We start from the raw sequence: 27780 nt of genomic DNA, 5'->3' as shown, positions 1-27780 counted from the left end.
ATATAATTCATGTACCAGGTGATTCACCCCTTTAAAGTCTCAAATTCAGTGGTTTTTAGTATATTTCCAGAATTGTGCAGTTATCACTAGGAGCAATTTTAGAATGTTTTCATCACCCAGAAAGCAACTCTGTATCCATACACAGCCTCTCCCCATTTCTCCCCAACCCCCAGCCCTAGGCAGCCACTCATCTGCTTTCCATATCTGTAGGATTGCGTGTTCTGGAAATGTGATATACATGGAATCATGCACTGTGAACTCTTGTGTGTGTCACAAAAGGATCGTGTTTCCATGGTTCGTCCGTATCATGGCGTGTATCAGTGCAGTAACCACCCTTGTCCAAGGTTTTACTTTCTGCACTTTCAGTTACCCACAGTACAGTACAATAAGATATTTTGAGAGAGAGACCACACTGACATTACTTTTATTGTAGTATATAGTTATAATTGTTCTATTTGATTATTGTTGTTAATCTCTTACTGTGCCTTATTTGGAAGTTAGACTTTGTCATAAGTATGTATGTATAGGAGAAAACATAGTATATATAAGGTTTGGTGCTATCCGCAGTTTCAGACATCCCCTGGGGGTCTTGGAATGTATCCTGTGGATAAGCGGGACCACTGTACTTCATTCCTTTTTATCGTCAAATAATATTTCATTGTGTGGCTATGCCATATTTTGCCTATTCATTCGTCAGTTGGTAGACATTGGAGTTGTTTCCATTTTTTGGCTTTTGTGAAGAATCCTAGGCCGGGCACAGTGGCTTATACTCCTGGGACCTTGGAAGGTCAAGTCAGGACGATCACTTGAGCTCAGGAATTTAAGACCAGCCTGGGCAACATAGTGAGACTCTGTCTCTACAAAAAATATAAAGGAAAAAACAAAAAGAGACTCCTCCTGTGAATGTTTTTGGGTGGACAAATGTTTATCTTCTTTATTTCATTCCATCTAGGAGTGGAACTGCCAGGTCATGTGGTGTCTTAGTCTGTTCAGGCTGCTGTGAGAGAATACTACAAACTGGGTGGTTTACAAATAACAGAAAGTTTTCATTCTTCTGGAGGCTGGGAAGTCCAAGGTAAAGGTGCTAGCATATTCGGTGTCTGGTGAGGGCCTATTTGAAAAAAAAAACCATTGTTTCCACATTGAATTTTCTTGGCATCCTTGTGGAAAATCAATTGACTATAAATGTGAGAGTTTATTTCTAGAATTTCCGTTCTTTTTCGTTGATCTAAACAACCTTATGCCAGTTCCTTTTTAAAAAAATAAATGTTATTTTGTATATTCAAGGTTTGCAACATGATGCTATGGGATATATAGAGATAGGAAAATGGTCACTATAGTGAAGCAGATTAGCATAGTGGTCATCTCACATGCTTCCTTGATTACTATGACTTTGTACAGGTAGTAACTTTTGGAATTGAAAAGTATGAGTCCTCCAGCTTTGTTCTTTTTCAACATTAATTTGGCTTCTCTGGGTTCCTAGTTTTCATATGAATTTTTGGATCACCTTGTCAATTCTGCAAAAAAAAAAAAAAAAAAAAAAAAGCAACTGGGGTTTTGATAAGGAATGATGTTGAATCTGCCAGTCAATTTGAGGAGTATCAGCATCTTCATGATATTAAGTCTTCCCATCCATGACCATGGAATTTTTTCTATTTAGGCCTTCTTTATTTCTTTTGATCATATTTTGTAGTTTTTCAGAGTACAGGTTTCAGATTTCGTTTGTTTGTTTGAGACAGTCTCACTCTGTTACCCAGGCTGGAGTGCAGTGGTGTGATCTCACCTCACTGCAACCTCCGCTTCCCAGGCTCAAGTGATTCTCATGCCTCAGCCTTCTGAGTAGCTGAGACTACAGGTATGTGCCACCACACCTGGCTAGTTTTTGTATTTTTAGTAGAGATGGAGTTTTACCATGTTGACCAGGCTTGTCTTGAACTCCTGACCTCAGGCGATCCGTGAGCCACCGGCGCCCGGCCAGTGTGTCCATTCTCGAACTAATCACTGTGTCCAGGAGGACAACACCCTAAAAAAAAAAGCTGGACTTGAATCCTGTGCCTGCCCCTGCAACTGGAGGGAGGAGTAGTCTGTCCCCAACTACTTGGTCTGGAAATGGGAAGTGGGAGATGTTTGAAAGGATTATTCTAGTGCTCCTAACAGGGCCATGAAAGGGATGTGTGCTGGACAGGCAAGAGTTAGAAGAAGAAAAGTTATTATGAATTCTGACCACCAAAGCTTCATTAAAGGCACCTCACGTGATACGGAGGGAATAGAATCAGACTTGAAAAGGCTTTTGGCTATTTGATTGCCCAAAAGGAAAGAAATGAAAGATGAAAGAAATCACTGAGCTTTCTAGCATTTTATCTAGAGGTGATTTCTTAGAATTGTGTTCAGCAAAGGCAGCATATCAAGGGCTTAAGACAAGTCAGGCTTAAGAACATCAACTATGGTCGGGGAATGGTGGTAAAGAAGACAGCTGAGGAGGTGGAATCTGTCTGCCTGGCCTGAAAAGGTTATACTAACCACACTTCCCTCCCAACCCACCCACCAAATCCAGCTGAAACCTTCTCATCTTTCAAATCTCTTTCCTCAGGCTTGTCCCTAACACAGTCTCTATTTTCTGATCATCACTCATTTTTGCATTCGTTTGTCTGACAAAGCTCTGAACTGCAGAGCAGAGACCATGTCTTGTATGCCTGTGTGCTGGTGGGGAAAATTATTGTACTGAACCTGTAGGTTATTGTGAGAATTAAATGGCCTGACAAAGATGATGATGATAGCCAAGGTGAGCTAAGTGCTCACTTTGTGTTGGGCACTGCAACTATTGTTATCATCCCTCTTTCAGAGGTGATGAGACCGAAATGCTTTCTGAGGCTGTAGACCTGGTAAGTGGTGGAGCCAGGATTGAAACACAGAGGGTCTGACTCCTGGCCTGGGTTCCTTCCCATCACATCAAAGCACTTAGCACCGTGCCTGGCATTGAGCAAGCCCTCAGTAGATGCGAGCTGCTATTTATAGTCAGAGAAAGAGAAGCGTGAGTCCTGTGTGGCATCACTGGTATTTGTGTGCTAGCCCTGTGGTCCCCGGACTGGACACTCAATGGCTAATGCAGAATCGAACCCTCTCCAGTTCCGTTTTCCCTACATGTTGGAATTGAGCTAGCTGCTGTAACAGATTTCAATGCCAGACTCTGTTTCTTGTTGATGTTATTGTTTGGATGCTTGTGGTTGATGAGTGGCTTGTGTGTAGATCCCAGATCTTTCCATAGTGAGCCTTCACCGTCCCCTGGGGCAAGAGTTAACAAACTTTTTCTGCAAAGGGCCAGATAGTAAGCTAAGAGCCTGAGTTGGGACATGTCTTGACAGCAGCTGGAATGATTCGTTTTTCGGCCCTGATTTTTTACTTTCCTTCTTATGAGAAAACTCCAGAACCTTTGTCTAGAGTATATAATGCTCTGAAGTAGAATGTTAAAATAACCCCTTTACCATCCCTCCCTCCCCTTATCCATGTGGTCCGCATTAAACTCAAAGGTCCTGACAGGTGGCGCTTCTGTGCTCTGCTATCTCCTTTCTCCAGTTCCCAGCATGGCACCAGGCACACGGTCAAGGCCAGTTCAAGGGCTTTTAATTGAATGGAGCTTTTGCAAACCTCTCCTGTGTGAGCAAAGGAGCAAGTGGGACAGCAGAGTAGCTGGGCCTGGAAGCCGTGTGGACCTGGGTTCAAATTGCAGCTCTGATGCTAGTTAACATGGCCAGGGCAAGCTAATTCATCTCTGTGAGTTTCAGTGTTCTTACCTGTAAAATGGAGGTACCGCTACCTTCTTGGGAAGAGTGTTTTTGAAGATACAGTGGCTGCAGTATTTTGAATGGCGCCTGGTGGGCTGTGGCGGGTGGCTATTCTGTCTGTAGCCGTTGTATTCACAGGGAGGAGTCCAGAGAAGCCGCAAGGTCATGCATCCCCGGCCCTGCTCCGGAGGGCGAGCTGGGCCCCACCCTTCCCAGCGTGTCTGGATTGTTTCTGTAGATAGGTGCTTGGCCTTCAGAAGCATGGACTGGTGTCACCTCTCAGTAGCACAGCTCGATGAACTGTAGCAGCGGGGCGGCAACAAGCTTGCAGACTGTTTTTGATGGCCTATTGATTTCTTTTTTCTGTTGCTTCTGGATGGCCTGCAGATATATTTTGTTTGATCTGCACTGTGATATTTAGGCAGTTGAATTAGGTGCCAGCTGATTTGAGAATGGAGAGATCTTGCCTAATGATCCGGATTTGCAGCTTCCCTTAAAAAGCAGACAGAGCTGGCCCTGCGAGCTCCTGCTCTCAAAGGGCTGTGGTCCGCCAGAGCGTCCCTCCCGCTTCACCAGCGTTCCTGGCGCCCTGTGTTAAGCCTGTGGCCATTGCAGTATGGAATTGTCTTTGGGGTGTTTGATTCACTCCAGGTTTCTTTTATCTCCACCAGCTCCAGGGAGGGGTATAAATGCCACACCACCTTCTCTCTCCTGGCTGGCTTTGAAGGGTACCTGTTCCTCCCCAGCCATGTCCTACCCTGAGGGAGCTTTCTTGGGGACACACAATGGCCAAGCAGAGTGGAAAGAACATGGCCCTGTAGTCCCTACACTGTGGGGTCCTGGCCATGGTACTTATCTCCTTTGAGCCTCGTCTGTGAGATGTTGTTCAGGTTGGAGATAGTGTCCATAAGTCCGTCCGCTCAGTTCCTGGCATCCAACACACACTGGCTGGTGCAAACATTTTGTCTCCATTATGCTCTCTCTACCCACTGAGCTATTTCAGCCTGTGGCCTCTGCAGCGAAGAATTTATGCTGGTTGTAGAGGCCGCAATTAAGGCAGTTAGAGGTAGTCCCACCTAATGCCACCACTGCTGCCATTAAAGCCTCTGAGAATGTCTAATCCAGACCCTGGGTGACCTTCACACTTGGAATCGAATGTGAAGGGATTCAGGGCATGGGGAGGGCATTCACTCGGTGATCACAAGGGAAGGGCACCGGGCATGCCATCTGTCAGCCCAGCAAGCCCCTCAGCTGGTCCAGGGCCCACACAACCCAAGCAATTGCTTAGAGGGCTGGGGAGGCACGGGGAGCGGATCCCAGGGAAGACTGAAATGTAGAGTGTCTGAGAGCACTCGGAATTCCTGGTTGGAATTCCACAGCTCAGTCTTGGCTTCTGAAATTATTGGCCTTGGGAGCTCTTTCAGGGCAGAACATGTCGGAACCCCATATCCTGTCTTTGGGTCCCATGGAGGGGGGTCCTGGCAGTAAACAGGTATGGGCAAGAAGATATTTTTCCTTTTTGTTTTTTCTCTTTGGACCTCAGATAAAAAAATGTGAGTGAAACCAAGGGTGGTGGCTCACACCTGTGATCCCAGCACTTTGGGAAGCCAAGGTGGGAGGACTGCTTGAGCCCAGGAGTTTGAGACCAACCTGAGCAACATAGTGAGAGCTTGCCTCTCACAATCCATGAATGAATGTATAAATAGATCCACCGCTCCATTCCGCCACGTGAGTGAATGCTCTTCCCAGCTCCTGGCATGCTGCCCTCACTGGTCTCTCTAAAGCCCTGTATTTATTCCCTCTAGTCCCTGTTCTCCCTGCCCCAGGCAGCTGCTCCAATAGCCTCAGCATGTATCTGTACATTTGTTTCCTTCCAGAATATGTGGGGTCATTGCATGTATTTTTCATTTCCTTCCATGGCATTGTGCTGTAGTCCTCATTCTTTAACTTGGTTCGCCCAGTGCCATGTTGCAGCTGCAGCCATGTGGCAGTGCCTACTTGCACTCTGCCTCTGGGACTGTTGATTCTGTTTTTGGAGTGTGCATTGGCGACATCTCCTTTGATGTAGCCCATACGGCCCAGAACGAAAATTCCTCTGGGGGAGATCCTCCAGGTGGAATTACAGGGTCATGTATTCTACTGTGTTTAATCTGACCAAATATTGATCGATTGCTCCCAAATATGGTAGTTTTACTCAGGGGTGTGTGCCTTGTGCTGAAGATGGATACAGGGATGAGATGGACCCTGGAGGCCCTTGCAGCAGATGGGAGAGAGTCAGGAACCTGTCAACAGATGAGGCCAAACTGCATAAGGAAGAGGCTGGGCGTGGTGGCTCAGGCCTATAAAACCAGCACTTTGGGAGGCTGAGGCGGGTGGATCACTTGAGGTCAGGAGTTCGAGACCAGCCTGACCAACATGGCGAAACCCTGTCTCTACTAAGAAGACAAAAATTAGCTGGGCGTTATGGCACCGGCCTGTAGTCCCAGCTACTTGGGAGGCTGAGGCAGGAGAATCGCTGGAACCCGGGAGGCAGAGGTTGCAGTGAGCCGAGATGGCCCCACTGCACTCCAGCCTGGGTGACAGAGTGAGACTCTGTCTCAAAAAAAAAAAAAAGCAAGCATGAACTAGCCTTTTTCCTCCTCTCCTCCCCCACCCCCTAGCTGTCCAGCTTGCAGTTTGCCTTGCCTGCAAAGTCAAAAGCAAAGAAAAAATAGGCTTTAGCTACAATAGAGCCCACAGCTTTCCTGCCATGGGAATCATTTGTTGTGTCCTGCCGAGGGCCAGCCTGTGCCAAGCACCGTGGAGGGTAGAGGGAGTCATCGCAGGCGGACTCCTGCCTGTGGGGAGACAAGCTGCCGTATCCAGCCCTTCTTGAGCAAAAGCACTCTCCCACAGAGTCTCACTCTGTCGCCCAGGCTGGAGTGCAGTGGTGCCATTTCGGCTCACCGCAACCTCTGCCTCCCGGGTTCAAGGCTTGGGTTCTGTTGAGACATAAAGATGAGATTCCATCCAACCACAAATTTCTCACTGTGCCAGGAGGAAAGTTTTTAGAACTCTGGTATTTTGGTTCACCCTATGTGAACTGCGGGACTAGTTCATTTTTTTATTTCTGTTTTTAGCAAAGCCGCAGGTCTCCTGTGGTCATGAATGCATGGGTCTTAAGAGGCAGGACAGCCTCATACTCCTGAGCTCAGGTGTGGAACTCAAGCAGACGTGGCTCTGAGCTCAGCTGGGTCACCTTAGAGAAGCCACTGAATCTGTTGGAGCCTCAGTTTATTCTTTTGCCAAATGAAGATATTACTGTTTCCCAAAGCTGTTGCAGGGGTATGCCGAGACAATGGAAGCAAACATTCCACATCGTGCTTGGCATGTAGGAAGCTGGTGATAAAGGTCCTATTATTGTTACAAGAAACACGTGTGAGGAGAGTGTAACTGGGCTTTCAGCTCTGTGTGGAGCCCTCGTTCCTTTTCTGAAATAGAGACACGCTTTCCTTCCTGTGTTTGCAGTTAAGTTTTGATTTGGGCACATCGTCATTGTGGATGCGCGATCAGGTTTTATTTTCTGTTCTAACATTTAGCACAGTTTAATGATACCGTGTGAATGCTGTGGTGTAGCCTCCGAGCTCTTTCATGGGTATTTCCCTCTTGAGCTGCCCAGGGACTGGGGCTATGATCTGTCATCCCCCCCTCCCCCGCAACTTTAGAGTAAGATCTTGAAAGCGATGGGGCTGAGCTCAAAGCCTCGGGCTCTCCCACAGCCTCCTATGGGACTTGAGAACTTGGGAGTTTGTTTTAGGTGGGCCAAGAAACCACTGGACGGCGTTGGGCAGGGCAGAGGAAGTGGTCGGGCCGCATAGAAGTGACTCAGTTCACAGTAGCTGTGACCGTTCACTGAGGGGTGTGTGCCTTGTGCTGGGCACTGAAGATGGATACAGCCTTGAGGAGGACCCTGGAGGGCGTTGCAGTGGATCGGGGAGAGTCAGGGATGTCTCAGCAGATGAGGCCAAACTGCAGCTGGTTCTGGCTTCGTGGTACAGGCAGCAACCAGCTGTCCCCAGGGGATGTAGGGAGGCATTTGCGTTGGCCCCTAAGATTACGTTTAGGGTGTGAGCATCTCCTTGGTGGTGTGAAAGTGCCCAGGGAGTGGAGCCGTGCCAGGTGAGAGGGTGCGGCTGGAGAGGCAGGTGGGAGCTGGATGGTGAGGGCCCTTGAGTGCTCTGCAGGGAGCTTGAATCTCCCCATCACTGTTGACGTCCATCATGGAAGGCCCAGGGAATATATATATAGATAGATGTTTTTGGTTTTTGAGACAGGGTCTCCCTCTGTTGCCCAGGCTGGAGTGCAGTGGTGCGATCTCAGCTCACTGCAGCCTTGACCTCCCATGCTCAAGTGGTTTTCCACCTCCCATGGGGTTGTTTCGGAGTTTGCCATTGCTTCTTCACTTGACTGGCCCCTTCTCATCCGTGGGACTCACGAGCAGTACTGGAGGGAGACAGACATCCCATGGACACGCAGGTGGTTGATGGATTCTCTCTACCATGGGTGCCTGACTGAGGCTGGAGTACGTGCATGAACCATAGACCGTCCGTGCCTTCAGGGACAACTAGCTGCTGTTCACCTCTACTCACAGGGCCTGGCACAGAAGGGAAGTCAAAGAGCTGTCTGCTTAGATGGAGAACTGAATCCCATCCCATGGACTCAATCAATGCCCGGGGAGCGAGGGCGCGATGGCCTCTGCAGGGCGAGGCCTGTTTCCTCCCCTCCTCCCTCCTTCCCAGTCCGTCACCAAAGCACTTGCTTGGCAAGTGGTGGCAGAGCGGAGTTGCTGGGGTGAAAGAGTCGATGGGGCCTCGCTTCCCTCGTCCCCACAGAGGGTAGTGGCCCTGGCCTCCAAGGCAGTGTGTCCGCAGAGGTTTATGGGAGGGGAGTCCCAGCAAGGGTGTCTTTGACATGCATCCCACCCTGCGCACCCCTTCCTCAGTTCTCTCCTCTCCTCTCTGACCCTGCCGTCCCTCATCCTCCCTTCCTCTCCCCTCCCTCCCCTCCCTCCCATACTTTCCTCTCTCCCTTGCCCTGCCCTACTGTGCCTGCCTTTCCCCTGCCCTGCTTGTTTTCTCCCCTCCTCTCCCCTCCCCTTCCTAGTGCTCCCTCCCCAGTCCTCCTGCCCTGCCCTCCTCTCCTCTCCTCTCCCCTTCTCTCCCTTTCCCTACCTGCCCTGCCCTGCCCTGAGCTGCTCTGCTCTCTTCTCCTCAGCCTTCTTCTGCCCTGCCCTGCTCTCCCCTCCCCTCCCCTCTACTCACTTCTCTTTCCTCCTCCCCTCTCCTCTTCCCTGCCCTGCCTTCCTCTGCTCTCTCCTTCCCTTCGGTACCCTTGCAAAACACCGTCAGATAAAGACCTCATCTCTCCCCTCTTCCGTCCGTGCCGTACATTCCAGGTGGTGATCACCTAGAAAAAGGCCTGGTGAACAAGCTGCAGGACCTGTTCCACCTCTCAGCCAGGCCCTTGCCCCGCTGGTTGGCCCAGATGGGAGCCTCAGGACCTTCCTCATGAATATTTGGGGCCAAGTCCCAGTATAAAGATTAGAACCGTTTTCTTTTCTAAATTTGCAATTGTATTATTTTCCCCAAGTTAATCAGGGGAGGCCACTTCGTGAAGCTTTGCTAACAGTGCCCAGTCAGCAGCTGATAAAAGGAGCTCTGTGACATTTGGGAAGCCACCGCTAGGAGGGCCACCATGTCTGACTATTTGTTGCTCTCAGATGTCTCTGTCGAGAGTTTTTAAGTGGCAATAACAGGAATTTCTCTCGTCAGCTTCCCAATTAGCAACCGCACAGTGGGCTCCCCAGAAACCACTGCTCAGGCCTGGGTCCTGGGAGCCCAGGTGCCCCCTATTATAAAGCAGAGTTCACAGGTTTCATGGATTTGCCGTGGATTGCGGCTTGCTCCCTGCATCCCAGGGTGGCAGGATTGGGCCTATGGTTTAGACGAGTTCCACACCTCCCAGCTGGCTAATGCTTGAACGAAGAAAGGCAGATTTTCAATGCTCCACGGATAAAACAGAGTGGCTTTTTAAAATTGAAGCCTCAGAACTGTTTTTAGTCTCATAGAAGGAATAGCTGATTCTCACTCTCTGGCTTAAAATGCCTGTCACTCCTTGGGTAAAGTCCAGATTCTCTCATGTGGCTTCCTAGGGCTGCCCTAGCTCCCCCTACCTCAGGCCCCTCTGCTCCTGAATCTTGTGGTCTCCCTGAGCTACTGTCTTTGGCATCTTCAGGCTCCTCACTGCCCTGGAGCTGCCTTTCTCTCCCACTGTCGTAGAGCAGAGTGGATATAAGGGCACTGGCTCAGGAATCAGGCCTCTTGGGGGCCAGTTCTTGTTTCCACCCCCCACTCAGGAGTTGTGGACGTGGGCGCGTGGGCGCCTCTGAGTCTCAGCTTCCTCCTTCTGAAATGGGAACATGAAAAAGCCCCTCTCTTGGCCGGACATGGTGGCTCATGCCTGTAATCCCAGCACTTTGGGAGGCCAAGACGTGTGGATCACTTGAGGCCAGGAGTTCGAGACCAGCCTGGCCAACATGGTGAAACCCCGTCTCTAGTAAAAATAGAAAGATTAGCTGGGCGTGGTGGCAAGCGCCTGTAATCCCTCCTACTTGGGAGGCTGAGGCAGGAGAATCACTTGAACCGGGGAGGTGGAGGTTGCAGTGAGCCGAGATTGTGCTGCTGCACTCCAGCCTGGACAACAGAGTGAAATTAGGTCTCTAAAAAACAAAAAAAACCAAAAAAAAAAAAAGAAAGAAAGAAAGAAAAAAGTCCCTCTCTCGATGGGCTGCTGAGAATAAATGAAATGATGCTTAAGCATAGGTGTGCCTAGCCCAGTGCCTGGCAGAGAAGGCACTCCACAAATGTTGCTAGTAACTGCCCCTCCTGCTGCTGCTACTAATAATGACGACTGTCATTATTATGTCACACAGTCCTGTGGGAGGGCTCCCTGACCCACATTCAGATGAGGCACCCTTGCCCCATTCTCCTCCACGGAAGACCTTGTGTAGCCCTTCATCAGGCGTGTGTTGTGGGCTTTGTCACACTGTTTTGTAATGATCGCTTTGCATGTCTTTTCCAGCTGACTGTAAGTTCCACGAAGGCAGGATCCGCAGGTCTCATTTATCTTTTAACTGGAAGTGCCTGGCTCACAGGAGGCCCCCAAAGAATGCATCCTGAATGAATCAACAAACGAATATATGTGACTGGAGAGCTGAATGAGCGGATGAATGATTGCAACCCATCCGCAAGTCACCCCTGAAATAGATCAGTCAGCTCTGAAATAGAACTCAAACCCATTCGCTTCTCCTTGCCTCCCCGGCCGCCACCATCTCTTGCCCGGATGACTGCAGCAGCATCCTTGCTGGCCTCTCTGCTTCCTGCATTGCCTCCTCTGAATCTTCAGGTCTCGCCTCCGAAGTCACCTCCTCCCAGGTGCCTTCCTCTCCTAGCCACCCAAGCCAAGTCCATCTCTGTCCCAGCACTCTTTATGACGTATTCATGTATCTGCTTGTTGGTTCTACTGGATCTAAGCTCCGGAGGGCAGGGGCCACATCTGTTTGCCAATACGTTCCTTCAAGGCACGGTGCCTTGGACATATGCAGGCATGCGGCAGATAGTCACTGAGTGAACCGTGCAGGAGCCAGCACAATTAATACGGGTGCCAGTAACCAGCATGGGCGTAAATCTGTAACTCAATGGTGCACCACGAGTTAACTTCTCATTCGTGTCACAGTCCACTGCGGATCAGGCGGCCCCTCCTTTCTCCAGGTGTGGGCTACATGTTCCCAGAGAAAGGGGAAGGGGAAGCACTGGAGGGGAGGATGGCAGGGAATTTCCTTTTTTTCAGCTAGGCCTAGACGTGGCCTGCCCCAACTCCCATTACCTTACATTAACCATAAGTCAGCCTATGGTTCTCGTCTAATTGCAAGGCATGCTGGGAAGCCTGGTTTGTCTTTGTGCCCAGAAAGAAGAAATGGGGTTGGTGAGCCAGTCTCATCAGAATGGGTATGAGACCAGGCGTGGTGGCTCACACCTGTGATCCCAGCACTCTAGGAGGCTGAGGAGGGAGGATCACTGAAGCCCAGGAGTTCAAGACCTGCCTGGGCAACATAGCAAGACCCCGTCTCCACAAAAACTGTAAAAATTAGCCAGACATGGTGGTGTGCACCTGTAGTCCTAGCTACTCTGGAGGCTGAGGCAGGAGGATTGCTTGAGCCTGGGAGGTCAGGGCTGCAGTGAGCCATGATTGTACCACTGCACTTCAGTCTTGGCAACAGAGAGATATCCCGTCTCAGAAAAAAAAAAAAAAAAAAAAAAAAAAAGGTGCAGGATGGAATCTCATAGCCAGGAGGCCTTGTTGCTGGAGTCCTTGGTAGTCTAGTCAACATTCTAGAATTCTCTAGCCAGTGACAAGTTGCAACATCAGTGACTTGAAAGCAGATATCTCTTAAGGGGGCTGAGCTGCCTGCTACTCCCGATAGACCAGACCTTTTTATTTTACAAAATACCTTGATGTTCCTTGATAAAAAGAAAAAGAACTTTGGAAATGCAGAATCACCTCTGTCTGTTTCGTAGCTCACACGAGGTGCAGCTCCTGGGGAGAGGCCCACTGAGGAGCGGGACATGCGTTGCAAAGACGCACTTATCAGAAATGAGCCAGGAAACAAAATTTGGGGAAATACAGGGGGCGGGGCCTGAGCTTTGGTTCCAGGAGCCTCGTCGTCTTGTTCACAGCATTCCGTCGTTTTAAAAATAACTATTCTTCATTTGATGATATCTTTATCTTCTTGAAGCTCAAAATAAAATTAACCTTTTCTGGAGGGAAGAAAAATATTCCTATTAAAATCGTCTTGAGTGTTCTTTTTGAAAGCGAGGCCCAACTCCCAGTGCCATCTATGAATAGCTCTCAGGCATCATTGACGATGGCGTTACGGTAGGAATGCTGCACAGAGTCACAGCAGGGCCATGGGCGGGCGGCGAGGACTCATTAGGCAGGCCCCAGAGGAGTCTGGCAGGTTCCGCGCGCTGGGCTTGCCTCCAGTCCTGTGGCTTCTCATCTGAATTTTGGCTGCTGCCATAGGAGCCCAACCAGAAAACTCACAGATCCCTCATGGCCCTTTAAGAGCTGGACACTCCTCAGGGTCACAGCCCTTCCTGGATGCCCTGTCTCCTCCTGGGAGCCCCATGTGACAGATGGGGCCTCTGAAGGCCTAGTTCCCCATCTTCACTCACTTGCTCCCTGGTGTTTGGCTCTCTTTGGAATCAGGGAGCTGGCTTCCAGGCCAGTCTGTCCACTCCACCACCAGGGATCTTTGTTCTCTCTCTCTGGACTTTGGCAACACCCTCCAGGCGATTCCTCCTGTGGCCTGCCTGGCCTTCCCTGATTTTATCCCCAGCAGGTATTTGTTCTCTCAACAAATGTGTATGGAGCCTCTTGGGATCTCCAGGCACTGTGTTAGGCTCCAGCGATAAAGGGATGAACCAGACAGATAAGGTCCCTGCCTTGGTGGAATTACCGTCTAGCAAGGGAGGTCGGGGAGCAAGCGAGAGGCCTGCAGTGAAGGAATGAGACTATCCTAGGAAGCAGCGAGTGCTTTGAAGAAAGGAGAATGAGGACTGCATCAGAGAGGGCCTGGGCGACCTCCACTGCATGTCCTGAGAGGTCTCTCGGAGGAGGTGGCACAGGAGCAAAGACCAAAATGGCAAGGCCTTCTGGGACATCCCAGACAGAGATGGGAGACATCAGGAGACTGTGTGCTGGACATGAGAAGAAACTTGGGGCTGCTAACATATTGCAGTGTTGGTGAGGGTCGGGGAGGGAGGCACTGGGGAGAAGGTGACATGAAGAGAGGTTAGCAAGGCATGCTGGGGCCACACGGCAAGGTTCCCATGAGCCACGCTAGTTTAGTCATGTGTGCCTGGAGGTGGACAAAGTGCATGGGAGCCATTGAAGAATTCCAATAGCAGAGGGTCGTGATGGAGTTTTGAGAGCTCTCTCTGCCTAAGCTGCCTACACCCTACTGTCCCCAAGCATTCCTTCTCAGTGTTTATCAGATCATCGACCTCATGCCCCCCACCTCCGGCTGGCTTTGTTCCCTGGTCTGTGTGGCTCTGCATGGTTTTACTGCTGCTGACACTGCAGTCTTACATCTCTGGAGCCGCTAAACCCAGCCACACTGGCTGCCTCCTGTTCCAGCAAGCCAAGCTCCTTCTGCCAGGGGGTTTCTTCTTTGCATTTGCTGTTCTTTCCACTTGGCGTGCCCTTCCCCCACCCTCAGGGCACCGCCTTGACCACCTGATGGCCACATGCCTTTCCTCCAGGAGCCAGCTAAAGCACCAGCTTCAGGGGCTGCTTCCTTGCAGTGAAACGCTCTCTCCAGCCCTCCTGGAAACGTAGATATTCCTCCCTGTGAGCTTCCCTGAGCACCTGTAGGTTCCATCACAGCACTTGCCCAGCCTGTCCCCACCGCCTCCTGCACATTTAAACTCTTCGAGGGAAAGGATCCCAGCTAAACATCTGTGGATCATCAGCACCTGTCACAGGCCTGGTGGGCCATGTCGGCTACCAGGTGCTGAGCCTGGGTTATCACCAGTGGGGTAGGAGCTACCCCATCGCTATCTTGCAGATGAGAAACGGAGATTGCAGGGGATTTCGCTGCATTCCCACAGAGCCGGTAAATGGTACCGCAGGTCTCTGCCAGCCTCAGGGAATGTCACCTTGTGATGTGAAGTAGATGCAGTGTAGCCTCTGGGATGCATTTCTAGGGCCTCGGCTGGTCATACTGCCTGTGCAAGGGGTATAAATCAGGGCTTGCAAATGCACTGGCCCACGGAGGCCGCCAAGCAGGGGAGCAGGCTGGGCAGAGTGACGGCGCTATGTGGTCCGCTAATTAGGCACTCCCGGCTTAGCCCCTACCCACTGGCAGGGCTGCTCATTATTTAAAGGGAAGCCAGAAATCTGGCTTTTATGCAGAAATCTCCTGGTTTTAATGTTTCAGAACATCGCTTAGGCCATACGAAACATACCTGTGGGTCACAGTTAGTCTGTGGACCTCCGTGAGCAGCTTGTGAAAACGGTGGCACCATGTCCCCCAAAAGGTCAGAACCCAGGTGATCCCAGGGGGAGTCCAGTCTGAACAGTATCGCATTCAACCTATTAAAGAATGGATAAAGAGGTACACTGTAACTCCTCTTTTAAAATTCCAGAAGCAGCAGGCACATTTGAAAACTCAAACGTTTAAACACAGGCTAGGTCTTAGATAACACCAACGAGTCATCATTAATTTTGTTAGAGGTGATTATGCCATTGTGGTTAAATGGGAAAATGTTGTTAATTTTTCAGAAATACACACTGAAGTATTTAGGAGTAAAATGTCATGACTATAATTTACCTTAAAACACCTTAGCAGAAAGGTAAAAATGATGACACAAATATGGAAAAGAGTTAACACGTTTTAGACAAAGTATTGTGGGGATTCATTAAAATTTGCGCTGCTTTTTGCCTTGTTTAAAATTTTTCAGCGAGGCGTGATGGCTCACACCTGTAATCCCAGCACTTTGGGAGGCCGAGGCAGGTGGATCACCTGAGGTCAGGAGTTCGAGACCAGCCTGGCCGACATGGCGAAACCCTGTCTCTATTAAAAATACAAAAATTAGCCAGGCATGGTGATGCAAGCCTGGAGTCCCAGCTACTCAGGAGGCTGAGGCAGGAGAATCTTTTGCACCACTGCACTCCAGCCTGGGCGAGAAGGCAAGACTCTGTCCCCCCTGCAAAGAAAAAAAAATCACAATAAAAAGGTAAGAAAACAAAACACAGTCACAGGCAAGAATATAGCCTTCCATGAATTATTCTGAGATTTTCCACACTTCTGAGGTCACATTCTACCGAGTCCTGTGCCGCGATTCAGACCAAGGTGTCTGCACCTCTAGGGTCAGAGTGAGACCTGAGGGAAAAGTGCCCGGGGCGGAAGATGAGTCAGGCAGCCCCGTCTGCCCCTGGACCCAGATGTCAGGCTTCCTCCTCTTCACACGGCAGATGGCTTCTCCTAAAGCCAACCTGGAAGTAGAGTTTCAAAGAACTGAACCCCGCTTTGGGGAAGTCTGCTGTAGAGGAACCTGTGGGCTTTTCTTTGGAAGGTTGAAAGTTGTCTTCTGTACTGGCGGCGGCTGTCCCTGCTGCCTGATGGAAGGCCCTGCTCAGCCACCTCCTAGTTCCTCACCGTTCTGAAATTCAGTGAGCAGCCTTGGCTGTGCTGTAGGGACACAGGGCAGGGAAAGCTCTGAGAACGGAGCGTGAGTGAAGATGTCACAGACATCAATGGATAAAGAAAATTTGGTTTATATACACCATGGAATACTATCAGCCATAAAAAGGAATGAAATCATGTCTTTTGCAGCAACTTGGATGAGGCCAAAGGCCATTATTCTAAGTGAAGTGACTCAGGAATGGACAACCGAATCCCATGTGTTCTCATTTATAAGCGGGAGCTAAGCTATGGGCATGCAAATACATACAGAGTGATATAATGGACTTTGGGGACTCAGGCGTGGGGGAGGTTGGGAGGGGGGTGAGGGATAAATGACCACATATTTGAGTACAGTGCACACTGCTCAGGTGAAGGGGGCACTAGAGTTTCAGAATTCACCACTAAAGAACTCGTTCAAGGCCGGATGCAGTAGCTCACGCCTGTAATCCCAGTACTTTGGGAGGCTAAGGTGGGCGGATCACTTGAAGTCAGGAGTTCGAGAACAGTCGTCACTACTAAAAATACAAAAATTAGCCAGACATGGCTATGTGTGTGCCTGTAATCCCAGCTACTTGGGAGGCTGAGGTAGGAGGATTGCTTGAACCTGGGAGGCGGAGGTTGCAGTGAGCCGAGATCGCGCCGTTGCACTGCACCCTGGGCGACAGAGTGAGACACCTCTTCAAAAACAAAACAAAAACACAAAAAAACTCTTTCTGTAACCAGAAATCACCTGTACCCCCAAAAATTATTGAAATAAAAAAATCAGATTTTTTTTTTTTAATTCCAATTGCTGCGATATTGGATGTTCTTAGAGCAGAACCTGGCTTAGGTTTCCAGGGAGCAGCTATTGTGAGGAGTGAGCACTTGGGAGGGACTTGGGATTCCTCCAGGGGCCTCTGGGACCTGGGTGAGCGAGGCAGATCAGACTCATGGATGGAATTCTCTAACCTTCATTTTGGGGGTGGGGGGGTTCACCTTCCTTGGGCTCTGTAGCACCACCCCACATACAGCAGGAAGAACCATCTCTGATCTCTCCTCATTGCTTTAGAGTGTTTTGAGCATTTCCCTTCCAAAAAAAGAAAAATCTTCACAAGTTCTTGCAGGGCTGATGAGCTCCTTTCTTGTATTCCTGTAGCAGAGTCTATCAAGCTGCCTTGAGGGTTTCTTGTGCAGATTAAAAACTAGGCTTCGTGAGCTCCCTTGGGCACTAGCCGGGCATCTTAACCACCTTCCCAAGGAAAGGCATCTCATTGTTTAATGGCGAGTTGAAACTTGGCAACCGAAGAGCACAAGCAGCATTCAGACTGGGTGAGCAGAGGCTCCAGCTTGGGTTGGAGCACCCTGGGACAACCTTGTCTAAATGTCTTCTCTCATTCGCATATAGTCCACCTCCTGCCAGGCTGTGAGATGTTAGCCACCAGCTGGACTGATGGTGACGCTGGAGTGGCTCTCAGCAGTGTTTGAGAGCTGCCACCCCTCTGGAGGAAGGTCCCCCACTGAGGCTGCTCATCAGAGGTGGCTTTGGACAAGAAGACTTTGTTGTGACTTTGGAGTGACCCAGAGGGGCCCCTGCTGGCATAGATGCTCCACGGTTCCATCTCCCACCTGGTGCTTGCAAGAGGCTTGCCAGAGAAAATATAAGGATACCCAGTGAAATTGGAAGTTTAGATAAACCAATAATTTAGTAGTGTAAGTGTATCGCAAATACTGCATGGAAAGGTTTCCTTGTATAGAACATACTTTTTGCTGAAAAATTGTTCATTGTTTATTTGAAGTTCAAATTTCACTGGGTGCCGTGTATTCTCATTCGCTCAATCTGCCAACCCTGGCTCAAAGGTGCCTGTTAAGAAAGACTCTTCTTGCCATGCTCGGGGCCTTGGCAGAGCTTTGTGGGAACTCTTCTCTTCTTTTTATTCTGATTTTGATTTTTGATTTGTTTTTATTTTTTAGAGTCAGTGATATGGTTTGGATTTGTGTTCCTACCCAAATCTCCTGTCGAGTTGTAATCCGCAGTGTTGGGGGTGGGGCCTGGTGGGAGGTGACTGGATCGTGGGGGTGGATTTCCTCCTTGCTGTTCTCATGACAGTGAGTTCCCGTGAGATCTGGTTGTTTAAAAGTATGTGGCACCTCCCGCTTCACTCTGTTCCTCCTGCTCCAGCCACGTAAGACGTGCCTGCGTCCCCTTTGCCTTCTACCATGTTTGTAAGTTTCTGAGGCCTCCCGCACCACGTTTCCTGTACAGCCTGCGAAACCATGAGCCGGTTAAGCCTCTTTTCTTTATAAATTACCCAGTCTCAGGTAGTTCTTCATAGCAGTGTGAGAATGGACTAATAGAGTCAGGGTCTAACTGTCTCCCAGGCTGGAATGCGGTGGTGTGATCATAGCGTACTGTGCACTCTACCTCTCGGGCTTAAGCAATCCTCTTGCTGCAGCCACCCACGTAGCTGGGACTACAGGTGCACACCACCATGCCTGGCTACTTTTTTCCATTTTTTGTAGAGATTGGGCCTTGTTATGTTACCCAGGCTGGTCTCAAACTCCTGGGCTCAAGCGATCCTCCTGCCTCAGCCTCCTAAGGTGCTGGGATTACAGGCGTGAGCCACCACACCTGGCCTGTGGGAGCTCTTCACCGGGGACCAGGGCATGTGATGCTAGGCGGTTTTCCTAGGTGCTGACAGATTGTGACTGAGACCCTGCCTTGGGCCAGCTCTGTGCCTGCACACAGGGAGAGCAGAGACGAGTGCTCCACCCGATCTATGGGGCCTCCTGGGTGAGGTACTGAGGCATGCTGCAGACTGCAGTTTCCTCATCTGTTACGTGCCGTCGTCATAGAACATTCCTCCTCGTGTTCTGTGAGGTTGGAATGACCCCGTTCCTCCACTGCCTTCTCTCAGGTCTTTGTTTCTTCACCTTGCTTGGTCTTCAGTCCAGAAGGAGCGTGACCGTGTCAGAGAAAGCCTTTCCCAGCCCCGACACTCACTGCCCAGGGTGTCTCTGTTACAAGCCAGGGGCTATTAGCACAGATGCATGGAGCAGGACCGGCTATGAATGTATGGGGCCCAGGCCAACGTGACAGTGTGGAGCCCCTGGTTCCAAATTAATGAGAATGTCAAGGTGGGCAGCAGCTTACCATGCAGTCCCGGTGTGGACCCTCTGTGACAGCTTGGGTTGCACACCAAGCAAGCTGGCCCTGCCCAGAAACACCAAGCAGACACAGGGGTGGGATGGGGTCTGCAGGATGAGTGAGGGGGTTCTGGATCACAGAGCCCCTGATCACTGAGTGGTGGAAACTGCTGAGACCTGGGGACCTGTGCCTGCCTTCTGGGGCCACGCTGCACAGTCCAGCCTGGTATGGCTCTGTGGGCGGGGCCATGGTACCATGCTTCCTAGGTTTTTTTTTGTGAGATGGAGTTTCGCTCTTGTTGCCCAGGCCGGAGTGCGATGGCGCCATCTTGGTTCACCACAACCTCTGCCTCCCGGGTTCAAGCGATTCTCCTGCCTGCCTCAGCCGAGTAGCTGGGATTACAGGAACGTGCCACTACGCCCGGCTAATTTTGTATTTTTAGCAGAGAAACATGGGGTTTCTCCATGTGGGTTAGGCTGATCTCAAACTCCCAACCTCAGGTGATCCGCCCGCCTCGGCATCGTGGACCACGCGTCCTAGTTTTTCAAGAGAATATGGAAATTGTTTATTAATAAAATCTCTTTATCAGTGGCAGTTGTTTTGTATTTCGAGAAACTCCCCTGAAGGCAAAGTTAAGCCTGCGCTCTGGAGTGGCATTTGGTGTAATTGATAATTACTCGCTGACCTGTGTGGTCACTGGATTGATTTGTGTCTCCCTCGCTGGCCTGTGAACTCCACGAAGGCCACAGCAGTTGCGTTCATTGTTCTACGCCGACCCCCAGCACCACATTCGGCACATTTTGGTGCCCCATAAATAATCGTCCCATTTGAATAGGAACACACCAGATAGAGGTATTGGACCTGCTTTTCCTCTGCTTAATAATAATATTGTGGGTATCTTTCTTGTTATTACATGTGATACTACATGTAAGGGCTTAGGGACCATTCATACAACGTAGTTGCTCAATCAGTGTTGGCTGCCTGGATGGCGCTGATGGGTGATCGCCTGTTCTATGGGGTCGTTTCTGACCAGGTGAGGAAGACGTACCTGAGCGAAGATGTTTTGTGTTTTCTCAGGATGCCAAGTTTGTGGAGGAACGAAGAAAGCAGCTCCAGAATTACCTGCGCAGCGTCATGAACAAAGTCATCCAGATGGTCCCCGAGTTCGCCGCCAGCCCCAAGAAGGAGACCCTCATCCAGCTGATGCCCTTCTTCGTGTAAGTACCACTCCCACGGGCACGCGCCGCCAGCCCTGCCAGCACTTCTTTCTCGGTCGTTTTGGAAGGTCAGGCAGCACAGCGGCTCACCGTGATGCCCTGATCGCCATGGGACCCAGGCGAACTCCAGGGGCTGTTCCGGGTGCCAAGATGGAGGCTGGGCCTCAGCGCTTTGGAGCTTCTAAAGGGATGGGAAGAGAGCAGGCCTGCAAATGAGCATTGTTGACTTGAGGCTCACAGATAAACTTGGGGCTCTGTGATTTTGTACTTTCACACATTTCGACCAAGGAAAGATTCGTTTTCTATACAGCCCACAGGTGCTCCAAAACTGAAACAAATTGTGTCAGTGTTTCTCTAGCTTGGTTAATGAACCCAAGGAAAAGTTCTCCCAGACTCCTACCAGTATTGACTTAAATTATTTTTATATGAGTTTTACTTAAAAATGAACATTAATATTATTTAAATGCCTTCTTCTCTCTTGAAAAAAGTAAAAAAAAAAAAAAATTAAAAGAGTTTACATATATGCACTTAGAAAATCATTATACTTCAGGCCGGGCACAGTGGCTTACGCCTGTAATCCCAGCACTCTGGGAGGCCGAGGCAGGCAGATGACCTGAGGTCGGGAGTTCGAGATCAGCCTGGCCAACATGGTGAAATCCTGTCTCTACTAAAAATACAAAAATTAGCCAGGTGTGCAAAAATTAGCTGGGCATGGTGGCGGGCGCCTATAGTCCCAGCTACTTGGGAGGCTGAGGCAGGAGAATCGCTTGAACCCAGGAGGCAGAGGTTGCAGCTCACTGAGATCGCGCCACTGCACTCCAGCCTGGGTGACAGAGCAAGACTCCACCTCAAAAAAAAAGAAAAGAAAAGAAAATCATGACACTTCAAAACTGTCAATTAACCCAACGGATGCTGCTGTTTTCAAGAAAGCTAATCTTGGCTCGAAATGTCATGTGGTGACTTCTTTTCGCCTGCCACATGCCAGGCGTGCTGACTTCATCCACCCCTTTGCTCTGGTGCCATCGCTGGGAAACATCAGGCTGTCCTTTTGATGTCACTGCTTTGCCACTGATTAGTCCACTCTGTTGTTGTAACCTGGGAATGCTGACATTTACATCCTTGGAATTAGGGGAACCAAAACCATCGAGCCCGACTCGGTTTTTATAGTCTTCAGATGCTACGGAATGTAATTCTATTATTTCTAAAATCTTATCGTGATAGAAACACAAAACGTAAAAATCCATAGAGAAGACCTGTGGGATTGGGACTCATTCGAGAAGCACTGTTCTGGGTCGGTGTGATTTGTATGAAATGCTGGGGTAAAATAAGAGTTTCCTGTCACTGTAGCTCTTTAACGGTTGTTCTAATGGTGATGCTGGGTTCAAAACGGAGGGTGCATTTCTGCTCCCCTCTGTGGGGTGCACCTTTGGTAGCCGGCTTCTGTGGGGTGTGTGCCTGTCTGTGGGGTGTGCCCAGCAGTACCATCCAGATAGACATGAGCAGCTGCCCATCTTCCCTGCCTAGGCCCTTTGAAATTGTCTCCAAGATGGTTGCTTAGATTTTCTAATTGTTCCGGGGTTTTTGTGAGAAGACATCATAGTATCGTGCTGCCTGTGATAAGAGGTGCCTTTTTATCGTGAATAGAAAACAGTTTCTAGAACGCTTTATTTTTCTTTTCTTCTTTTATTTGTAATGTCAGGGCCTTGATCTCAGTGTTTAGAAATGGCCGCGATAGTTCACCTGAGGAGTTCCCATTCTCTTAGAGGCATCCCCATGGCCCAGGGTGCACGGGGGAATGAGCCAATCGCGGAGTCATCGCGCATCGGCTGAATTCCCTGGTGAAAACTGAGTTAGCGAGTTGTTCCTAAGATACTCCTGATGCTGAGAGTGAGCAGGAGGCGCTGCCCCAGCCGCAAGTCAGTGTCCCCCACCCCCTGCGGGGCTTCACAACCCAGGCATCTCCGGTCCAGTGTTTCCCAAACATTCGCGTGCTGAATTGTAGAAAGTGCACGTTAATGCGAGCCTCTCGGCGTGATGTGAATCTCAGCCATGCTGGTTGCCATCAGTCAGCAGTGAGAGAGTAACCTTTTGTGCCTAATTAGCACGCAGAACACAAGGTTCGATTTATGGACTTTTCAAAACAAGAATTTTAGTGGGAGACTGTGGCAAATGACAGAGTGTTGACACTGGAATTTTGACTACATGTTGGTCTAGACCCCAGTTGAAATTAAACAGCTCTTTTAATAAAAGCTCTTTGGCTTTCTTTACTGTTCCAAATCACACTGCCCCCTTCTTCTTCTTCTTCTTCTTCTTCTTCCTTTTTGAGCAGGATGGGATTACAGGTCGGAATGTACGGATTGTTTCATTTTGGGGTAATGATGGATGAGCCACAGCCAAGCCTTACCCGTGCTGATGAATCTCCATGTGATCGTGTCGTTTCTCCATGTGCTGCCCACAGAAAGCAGCGAGACTGCTGTCTCAGCTGGAAAGCTGAGCCTGAGAGATTTTTGGTAAAAAAAAAAAAAAAAAAAAAAAAAAAAAAAAAATCTCCCGGCTAAGGAAAAAACCCCCAAAGCATAATTATTCTTATAAATCTTGACAGATTTTCTTCTTGGTTCTTTCAAATGTTGACTTAGGATCTGAAAAGTCCGTTTGAGTTACTGAACGTAACTGGATTGTTCACTAAAGACAGGGCCCCCCATTTTCCTGTGGATGCCAGCCTTCCGTTTCACAGCACCCATCTCATCTCGTCTTCTGGAGAGCCAGTGAAATCTATTTCATAGTGATGAGGAAAGTGAGGCTTAAAGGGGTGACCTGGCTGGTCCCGGGGTCCCCACCCAGCACATGGGGATCCTAGGGTGTTTGGCACCGTAGCCCATGTTTTTGGGATGGAGGTGGGAAGCCTGCAGCCTGCGGACTGAGCCTGATTCTCCAACTTATTTTATTTAGCCAGTATAGTGGGGTTTTGTTTTGTTATTTGTTTTTCTTCTTTTTTTTTTTTTTGAGACAAAGTCTCACTCTGTCACCCAGGCTGGAGTCCAGTGGCGTGATCTCGGCTCACTGCAAGTTCTGCCTCCTGGGTTCATGCCATTCTCCTGCCTCAGCCTCGCGAGTAGCTGGGACTACAGGCGCCTGCCACCACGCCCTGCTAATTTTTTTTTTTTATTTTTAGTAGAGACGGGGTTTCACCGTGTTAGCCAGGATGGTCTCAATCTCCTGACCCCGTGATCCCCCCGCCTCGGCCTCCCAAAGTGCAGGGATTACAGGTGTGAGCCACCGCACCCGGCCTGTTATTTATTTTTCTTAATTCAAGTACTTGCCAACATCAAAAAATTAGAAGGTGTCAGATAAAAAAAATCCAGACGTCAAGCTTCTTTTTTTTGAGACAAGTTCTCACTCTGTTGCGCAGGCTGGAGTGCAGTGGCACAATCTTGGCTCACTGCAACCTGTACCTCCTGGGTTCAAGTGATTTTCCCGCCTCAGCCTCTGAATAGTTGGGATTACAGGCATGTGTCACCACGCTCAGCTAATTTTTGTATTTTTTATAGTAGAGATGGGGTTTTGCCATGTTGGCCAGGCTGGTCTCCAACTCCTGACCTCAGGTGATCCACCTACCTCGACCTCCCAAAGTGCTGCAATTACAGGTGTGAGCCACCACGCCCAGCCTAGCTTCTCTTGAACAATCAGAAGAATTGGTCACAGCCCTATTCCCCCACTCTCCCACACTTGGGTGCCCCATGTCCACTGAACCCCCATCTCCTGTTGTCTCCTGGGCACTGAGCCAGCATCCCGTCCATGCTGTTTGCCTGGTTATGTCATACACTTGGGTGGATCACTTGCCTGCATGACCACCTGGCTCTGGAGTTTGCAGTCCTGGCTCTTCCCCGCTGCTCCCGCGGCCCCTCCATTTGAATCTGCGGACATCCACGTTACTCATGGTGCATTTGGTTTGCACACTGTGCCCCCGCGTGTTCTATGAACAGGGCCGCTGGCCAGCTTCAGGAATGGTGGTTCCATTCCGGTTTGGGAAATGAGAAGGTGGCCGGGAAAGATACAAACCAGTGGGTAGAAATTGCTTGTGTTTTTCCTCACAAATATTACTTAAAACTTTCAGTCCAGTATTAGACGGGACCTACTTTCACACACACTCTTCCATTTTTTAATTCCATTTGACGTGTCCATATTCCACTGTGTTCTGTAAGAGGCATCATGACTTCTAAGCAATCTGCCATCTGCACAAATCTGAGTTGAAGAATCGTCAGGTTGAGTTTTTCCTCCCAGTCTCTCTGCCTCCCGTTGCCTCCATTGCTAATGCCAGCTCTGAATTGGAAAGTAGGCCGGTGGGAAGTGGGGCATTTCTTTTCTATTTTGAACTCTGTATTAACAGTGTGGCCCGGGGGGGACCAGAGTCTACTCCCCAAGACAAGGAACAGATGAGTGCCAGCCTCCCAACGCCCACATCTTTTGGAAGCCCCGTGCTGTGTTCGTCATCTGACATTTGGGGAAAGGGTGGTTACTGAGAGATGTGACACTTTGCAGATGGCGGAGATCCCCGGGGAGATGTGAGGTACAGTTCGTGGAGGGAGGCTCGGACTCCAAGAATTCGCTCAGTGAAACTGGACCGCAAATCTGTGACAGCTTCAGTGATTTGCTGTGCTGTCATTTAGCGCATTATTAAAATGGTTTTCTGCAGAGTAATTTAACTTTGAGAAATACATTATGTTCTGGTGCTCCTTGAGGAGAGAGAAAGTTAGGGGGCTGGAAGGTGGCAGAGTAATGTAGGTCACAGCACAAATTCCCAAGTGGATTTTCAGCAGAAAACCCAGTCTGGGTTGCCCCCGCCCCCACCCCCATTTGTTGCTGCATTCTCTCTTAGGGTTGGGAAATATATCCATTTTTTGCTGAAATGTGAGCTGCCTTGTTCTCCCAGTGAGCAGGTTACGTTTAGCTCAGCGATGCCACACCGTGACCTGTGCACTGCTAGGGGTCACTTGAACCTAAGCTGCTTTGCAAGTCACTGCTAACAGGAAGTAGCAACTTTTGACTTCCCTTGTTTTGTGGACTGGCCAGAACTTTCCAGACTCCAAAGTCCTCAGCATTGCCCAGTTGCCAGTAAGGAGTGGTGATGCCGTGCAAGAGATCTCAAACCTGCAGGCCTACTGGTTAGGTGTGTGTTCGGTAAAATGTCCATGCGCGTGACTTTCCATGGGCAAGTGTGTCCCAGTTCGGCACCGTTCCAACTACTCCCTGTTGCTTTTCCTTTTGGCGTGCTCTGCTGACTTACATCAGCCACCTGGCCCTCTAAGGCAGGTGAGTTTGAGACCCCTGGTAGCCACATGGAAAGTGTGGTGTTGATTTTGGAGTTGCTGATAGTCTTTGGCTCTTCCACTAAGGAGGAAAGTGGTCTTTTAGAAGCTTTTAGAACAGCGCATCACACATAGTAAGCACCGTATGTGTGTCACTGTTTCTGCCAACAGAAAGGGAGCCTCGGGGAGGGAGATTGTGGGGAGCAGATATTTTAGGGAAAGTGATGAACTTCTAGTGTGGAAAAACCCTGAAACACTACAGAAAGATAGAAGATGAGGAAGTAAACAGCACCCACCCCATGCACACCTACCCTTGCACTCACTGTCAAGTCTCTTGTGTAACTGCAGAAATCATCAATATTTATGTAAGTCAAATAGAAACTCCACTGTTCTGAAATTTGCCTTTCTTTTTTTTAGGGGGGAACAGTTTCGCTCTTGTCGCCCAGGCTAGAGTGCCATGGCACAATCTCAGCTCACTGCAATTTCCGCCTTCCAGGTTCAAGCGATTCTCCTGCCTCAGCTTTCGAAGTAGCTGGAATTACAAGGGGCTGCTACCATGCCCAGCTAATTTCTGTATTTTTAGTAGATACGGGGTTTCTTCATGTTGGCCAGGCTTGTCTCAAACTCCTGACCTCCAGTGATCCACTCGCCTTGGCCTCCCAAAGTGCTGGGATTACAGGCGTGAGCCACCGTGCCTGGCCACCTTTCTTAATTTAATAAAACTGGCTCAGTCCTTCTGAAAGCTAATAGTATCCACTGTAATGGCTGTTTCATAATTTATTTCACCATTGCTCTACTTGAACAGTTAAGAGGTTTCCAGATTTTTCTCCCCCAGACTGTAGTCTGGAACATCTCAATGGATACACATTTTGGCAGGTAGAGCTACAGGCTTGATGTGTAGAAGCCATTCTGGCTTAGAGGGTATGTGCATTTTAAATTTTTCCCGACATCACTAAAGCCCAGTCTCTTATACCAATTTGATATGCAGGGTTTGATCTGGATCGAAGGGGAAGCCACTCTTTCCAGGTGTGCAGAACAGCTGCAAGAAGCAGGGAGCCCCAAGTCATCCCCTGTGGCTGGGGAACAGGGCACTTGGCCCTATGATCAGGGCGCACTGGGACCTGGGGTGGAGGTCTTGGTCTCTGGGGGCTGGAGCCGTTGCAGGTGTGTGAGCTCAGGGCTGTGCTTTCCGAAGAGCACGCCAGGACTGGGTATAGTGGATGGATTGGGAGATGGGCTAGGGTGCCCTGATCATGTTGCAGACAGAAGGCAAGGAGGGCCTGAGCCAGATGGCCAAGAGGAACGGGGGACCTGGGTTTGGAAGGCCCTACCAAGAGGGGACATGGGGCCCCACTGTCTCAGGTGTGTAGCACCACCTGCCTCATGGTCCTCATGGCAAGGGGGCAGCAGCGGCATTGCCACTCTCTGGGATGAGGACGATGAGACTTGAGTAGGTGACTAGGCTGCCCGCTGGGGCAGTGGAAGGGGAGCAGCAGAAGATGCCGAGTTTTTGAGGCTGAGTATCTGGGTGCAGAGAGGTCAAGGGGACAAGGAGGGGAAGCCCACTTGGGAGCAGATGAGTTGAAAAGGAAGCGTTGGGGTCAGAAACCAGTCTATGTGCATCCTGAAGGCAGGCCGAGAGCCAGGCGAGAGCAGAGTGAACGTCTCCTAGGATGGCCGCCTCTGAGCTGGCTTCAGGTGGCAGTTTCTCCCAGGCATGCCTCAGGAAATGTATGTCTTCTCCCATCTCCCATCACAAGAAAAACCAGTCAAGAGGTTGGAGAAGTGTGTTATAACCATCCTGCTGAAAATTAAGGTGTAGCAATCACAGTTTGGAGGAATTCACAGCGACAGAGTAGAGGCAGGAGCAGGAGGTGTCACCACACGGAGCTGCAGGTCTGGGTCGTCGTTTGCAGGAACCAGGACAGGAAAATGTGGGAGAGACGTGGTCACGATCTCATTAGTCAGGATTGCCTTGCACTGATGCCATGTTCTAACTGTGTGTTCCTGGCTCTGTCTACTGCAAACAATGAATCATTCTTGCAAATAAATACTAATATGTTTA

At 49.7% G+C, this 27780-nt stretch overlaps 1 protein-coding gene across 9 annotated transcripts in view; it reads left to right on the top strand.

Moving 5' to 3' along the window:
• Nucleotides 1-27780, top strand: part of SNX29 (sorting nexin 29) — a 584658-nt gene that overhangs the window by 515308 nt on the left and 41570 nt on the right. For 6 of the 9 annotated variants that reach the window (XM_063717589.1, XM_054534732.2, XM_024241395.3 and 3 more), the window contains one exon: nt 20270-20409. In XM_063717589.1, coding sequence (XP_063573659.1) covers nt 20270-20409 — 140 coding nt within the window. Of the gene's footprint in view, nt 1-10901; nt 10908-20269; nt 20410-26132; nt 26460-27780 lie in introns of those variants that run through there. The other 3 variants (XM_063717588.1, XM_054534730.2, XM_063717590.1) reach the window with 2 other exon arrangements.

This window comes from Pongo abelii, chromosome 18 (genome assembly GCF_028885655.2).
Source record: "Pongo abelii isolate AG06213 chromosome 18, NHGRI_mPonAbe1-v2.0_pri, whole genome shotgun sequence".
NCBI classification, from domain to species: Eukaryota; Metazoa; Chordata; class Mammalia; order Primates; family Hominidae; genus Pongo; species Pongo abelii.
This window is presented reverse-complemented; position numbering and strand designations above follow the sequence as displayed.